The sequence below is a fragment of the Boleophthalmus pectinirostris genome, unplaced genomic scaffold (genome assembly GCF_026225935.1).
Source record: "Boleophthalmus pectinirostris isolate CB_2022bp ecotype Guang Dong unplaced genomic scaffold, ASM2622593v1 HiC_scaffold_4, whole genome shotgun sequence".
Lineage (NCBI taxonomy): Eukaryota > Metazoa > Chordata > Actinopteri > Gobiiformes > Gobiidae > Boleophthalmus > Boleophthalmus pectinirostris.
In genome coordinates this window covers 37,199,943-37,204,410 of record NW_026571353.1, presented here as the reverse complement: position 1 = coordinate 37,204,410, position 4,468 = coordinate 37,199,943, and the positions used below count along the sequence as shown (strand labels likewise).

The window sequence follows — 4,468 nt, the reverse complement described above, 5'->3', positions numbered from 1 at the left end:
GTGTGTGTGTTTTTTGTTGTTGTGTTTTATGAAGTGTGTGTGTGTGTTGTTGTTGTTGTGTTTTATGAAGTGTGTGTGTTGTTTTGTAGTTGTTGTGTTTTATGAAGTGTGTGTGTTTTGTTGTTGTTGTTGTGTTTTATGAAGTGTGTGTGTGTTTTGTTGTAGTTGTTGTGTTTTATGAAGTGTGTGTGTGTTTTGTTGTGTTGTTGTGTTTTATGAAGTGTGTGTGTGTTTTGTTGTTGTTGTGTTTTATGAAGTGTGTGTGTGTTTTGTTGTTGTTGTGTTTTATGAAGTGTGTGTGTGTTTTGTTGTTGTTGTGTTTTATGAAGTGTGTGTGTTTTGTTGTTGTTTGTGTTTATGAAGTGTGTGTGTGTTTTGTTGTAGTTGTTGTGTTTTATGAAGTGTGTGTGTGTTTTGTTGTGTTGTTGTTGTGTTTTATGAAGTGTGTGTGTGTTTTGTTGTATTGTTGTTGTGTTTTATGAAGTGTGTGTGTGTTTTGTTGTTGTTGTTGTTGTGTTTTATGAAGTGTGTGTGTGTTTTGTTGTTTGTTGTTGTGTTTTATGAAGTGTGTGTGTGTTTGTTTTGTTGTTGTGTTTTATGAAGTGTGTGTGTGTTTTGTTGTTGTTGTGTTTTATGAAGTGTGTGTGTGTTTTGTTGTTGTTTGTGTTTTTATGAAGTGTGTGGTGTGTTTTGTTGTTGTTGTGTGTTTTATGAAGTGTGTGTGTGTGTGTTTTGTTGTTGTGTTTTATGAATTGTGTGTGTGTGTTTGTGTTGTTGTTGTGTTTTTATGAAGTGTGTGTGTGTTTGTTGTTGTGTTTGTTGTTGTTGTTGTGTTTTATGAAGTGTGTGTGTGTTTTTGTTGTATTGTTGTTGTGTTTTATGAAGTGTGTGTGTGTTTTGTTTTGTTGTTGTTGTGTTTTATGAAGTGTGTGTGTGTTTTGTAGTTGTGTTTTATGAAGTGTGTGTGTGTTTTGTTGTTGTTGTGTTTTATGAAGTGTGTGTGTGTTTTATGAAGTGTGTGTGTGTTTTGTTGTTGTTGTTTTTATGAAGTTGGTGTGTGTGTTGTTGTTGTTGTTGTGTTTTATGAAGTGTGTGTGTGTTTGTTGTTGTTGTTGTAGTTGTTGTGTTTTATGAAGTGTGTGTGTGTTGTTGTTGTTGTGTGTTGTTTTATGAAGTGTGTGTGTGTTGTGTTGTTTGTGTTGTTGTGTTTTATGAAGTTGTGTGTGTTGTTGTTTGTTGTTGTGTGTTTTATGAAGTTGTGGTGTGTTTTGTTGTAGTGTTTGTTGTGTTTTATGAAGTGTGTGTGTGTTTTGTTGTAGTGTTGTTGTGTTTTATGAAGTGTGTGTGTGTTTTGTTGTAGTGTTGTTGTGTTTTATGAAGTGTGTGTGTGTTTTGTTGTGTTGTTGTTGTGTTTTATGAAGTGTGTGTGTGTTTTGTTGTAGTGTTGTCGTGTTTTATGAAGTGTGTGTGTGTGTTTTGTCTTGGATGATCTTTTTTCTGCACCGTCTCTTTAATAAATAAACAAACACAAATGTTCAGGTTTTGTGTTCAGAATTTCACGTTGAATGAAAATAAAGAAAGTCTCTTTGTTAAATGTTTGTACGTTTGGTGTCCAGGACTCACCCACGAGGCACCTGAGCTCCGCCTGCTTCTCCTCCAGCTCCTGCAGCTCATTTCTCAGTTTGTTTCGATCTCCGTGTAAAGTTCGGACGTCTTCCTCCAGCAGCTTCACCTGGAGGCTCAGGTTGTGGTTGGACGTTTCCAAGTTGAGGTTCTTCTCCTGCAGAACGTCCCTCTCGCCCGTCAGGTTGGTGATAAAATATCTTACTTGTCTAAAATTCACCAAGTTAAAGTGAACAGTTTTTGTTTGACGCTTCACGTGTTTCTTCAATGTCGATGTCGGGTCCAGCGTCAGTCCCTGGGATTTAATTTAAATCACAATCATTTCTCTTCAAACTCGTCTGATTAAAGTGTGAAGCTTCTTTTTGGAGTTTGATGATTTCTCCTGTCGGTTTCTGCTCGTGTTCTGATTCTTCCTGCAGCAGGTGTTGGGAGTGTTACTTTTAAAATGTAATCCCCTACAGATTACAGATTACTCACACCAAAATGTAGTTTGTAACAGAATCCATTAAATTATTTACAGTGAGTAATGTAATCTGATTACTTTGGATTATTTGATATTGTGATGTTCTTTAAATCTACATGAATAAACCAATCATCCTGAACATTTATGTTTGTTTTCTTCAAATTGTCTGTTGAGCCCAAGTCTCCATCAATAAACAAATGTTTACTATAAACAAACAAAGACCAAGATCTGAACATGAGAAGTTTGTTTTATCTGATAAAAGAAAATAAAAAGACTAAACTTTATTTACTCACTACGATATTATTGATAAAGAAATGATTTTTATATGAGACACTGATGCTTTAAATTATGTCCAACTACTGTTAGTGTCAAAATGTTTAGACCTGGTCTAGTCCTGGTCTAGTCCTGGTCTAGACCTGGTCTAGACCTGGTCTAGACCTGGTTTAGACCTGGTTTAGACCTGGTTTAGACCTGGTTTAGACCTGGTTTAGACCTGGTTTAGTTCTCTGTATAATCCATTTATTTGAACAAAGTAACTGTAATCCAATTCCCACTCACTGAAACAGTAACTGTAACTGAATACAGTTACTCATCATTTGTACTCTGATTACTCCATGTTCTTCTTCTTCTCTGGGGTTAGGTCTCGGAGCATCAGTCTGAACAGAGACTCCCAGACTTCCTTCACCCCAGACACTTCCTCCAGCTCCTCCAGTGGGACCTGAGGTGTTCCCAGTCCAGTCCAGAGACATCGTCCCTCCAGTGTGTCCTGGGTCTTCTCCTCCTCCCGGTGGGACATGAACACCTCCTGAGGGACACGTCCAGGAGACGTCAGAACAGACGTCCTCCCCTCAGACGCTCCTCTCCACGTGGAGGAGCAGCGGCTCTACTCCGAGCTCCTCACCCTATCTCTAAGAGAGCGCCCAGACACCCTGCGGAGGAAACTCATCTCGAGCGCTTGTATCCACGATCTCGTCCTTTCAGTCATTACCCAGAGCTCATGACCAGAGGTGAGAGTATAATTTGTACTCTGATTACAGAACCAGGACTAAACCAGGACTAAACCAGGACTAAACCAGGACTAAACCAGGATTTAGCCATGACTGAACCAACATGTCCATGTGGACGTTTCTGCAGACGCTGCAGGTTCAGGACACTGGACAGTTCTACTGGAGAGTTCTACTGGAGAGTTCTACTGGAGAGTTCTACTGGACAGTTCTACTGGACAGTTCTACTGGACAGTTCTACTGGAGAGTTCTACTGGAGAGTTCTACTGGAGAGTTCTACTGGACAGTTCTACTGGACAGTTCTACTGGACAGTTCTACTGGACAGTTCTACTGGACAGTTCTACTGATGTTCTCAGTGGAATGAGGAGCTCCACAGCTCAGGGTCACAGGCTCCTGAAGGACCTGGTCTCAGAGTTTAACCTGGAGAAGAACAGGAGCAGATCTACAAACCAGATTCCAGAATTTAACCTTTTAAAACCTCAGAGTTTCTGCATGAACCAGTGACTCTTGTGGTTTTTATTTTTCCTTCTGATCTGTAAAGAAAAACTCAAGTGTTTCCTCAGACTTCAGGCAGAGACGTCTGAGGAAACACCAAAGTGTTTTATCATGTAGAACGTCCAGGTGTTTGTCTGAGGAGCTTTTCTGTTTGGCACCAATAAAATGCTGCATGACACTAAAATAAATCAAATAAACTAAATGAAAAGTGTGTTTCTGTTTGTTCTGTGGAGCTGCTGTGGTTTCTTCTTCCACTGTGAGTCTAACGGGACAAACTCAAACGTTCAACATTTATGGATCAAATGTAAAAGTCCAGTTGGTTTTCTTCTGTTCATGAACTTGTGTACACACTGCTCACTAAAGACTGTGTCGCTCATCATGATCTTCATCAGCAGCATGAACATCATCATCACGAACATTCATCATCATCACGAACATTCATCATCATCACGAACATTCATCATCATCACGATTCATCATCATCACGAACATTCATCATCATCATGACATCATCATCATCATCATCATCATGAACATTCATCATCATGAACATTCATCATCATCATCATCACGAATCATCATCATCACGAACATTCATCATCACGAACATTCATCATCACGAACATCATCATGAACATTCATCATCACGAACATCATCATCACGAACATTCATCATCACGAACCATCATCATCATCACGAACATCATCATCATCACGAACATCATCATCATCATCATCACGATTCATCATCATCATCATCATGAACATTCATCATCATTCATCATCACGAAATCATCATCACGAACCTTCATCATCATCACGAACAATCATCATCATCACGAACATCATCATCATCATCACGAACATCATCATCACGAACAT

General features: G+C 39.1%; 1 protein-coding gene across 1 annotated transcript in view; it reads right to left on the bottom strand.

The window, feature by feature from the left end:
* LOC129411330 (C-type lectin domain family 4 member M-like) overlaps positions 1–3,204 on the bottom strand; it is a 9,989-nt gene extending 6,785 nt beyond the window's left edge. The window contains exons 1-2 of the mRNA XM_055161965.1: positions 3,197–3,204; positions 1,624–1,832 (exon numbers count right to left, since the gene is read on the bottom strand). Coding sequence (XP_055017940.1) covers positions 1,624–1,832; positions 3,197–3,204 — 217 coding nt within the window. The remainder of the gene's footprint in view (positions 1–1,623; positions 1,833–3,196) is intronic.
* Positions 3,205–4,468: the final 1,264 nt, after the last annotated feature.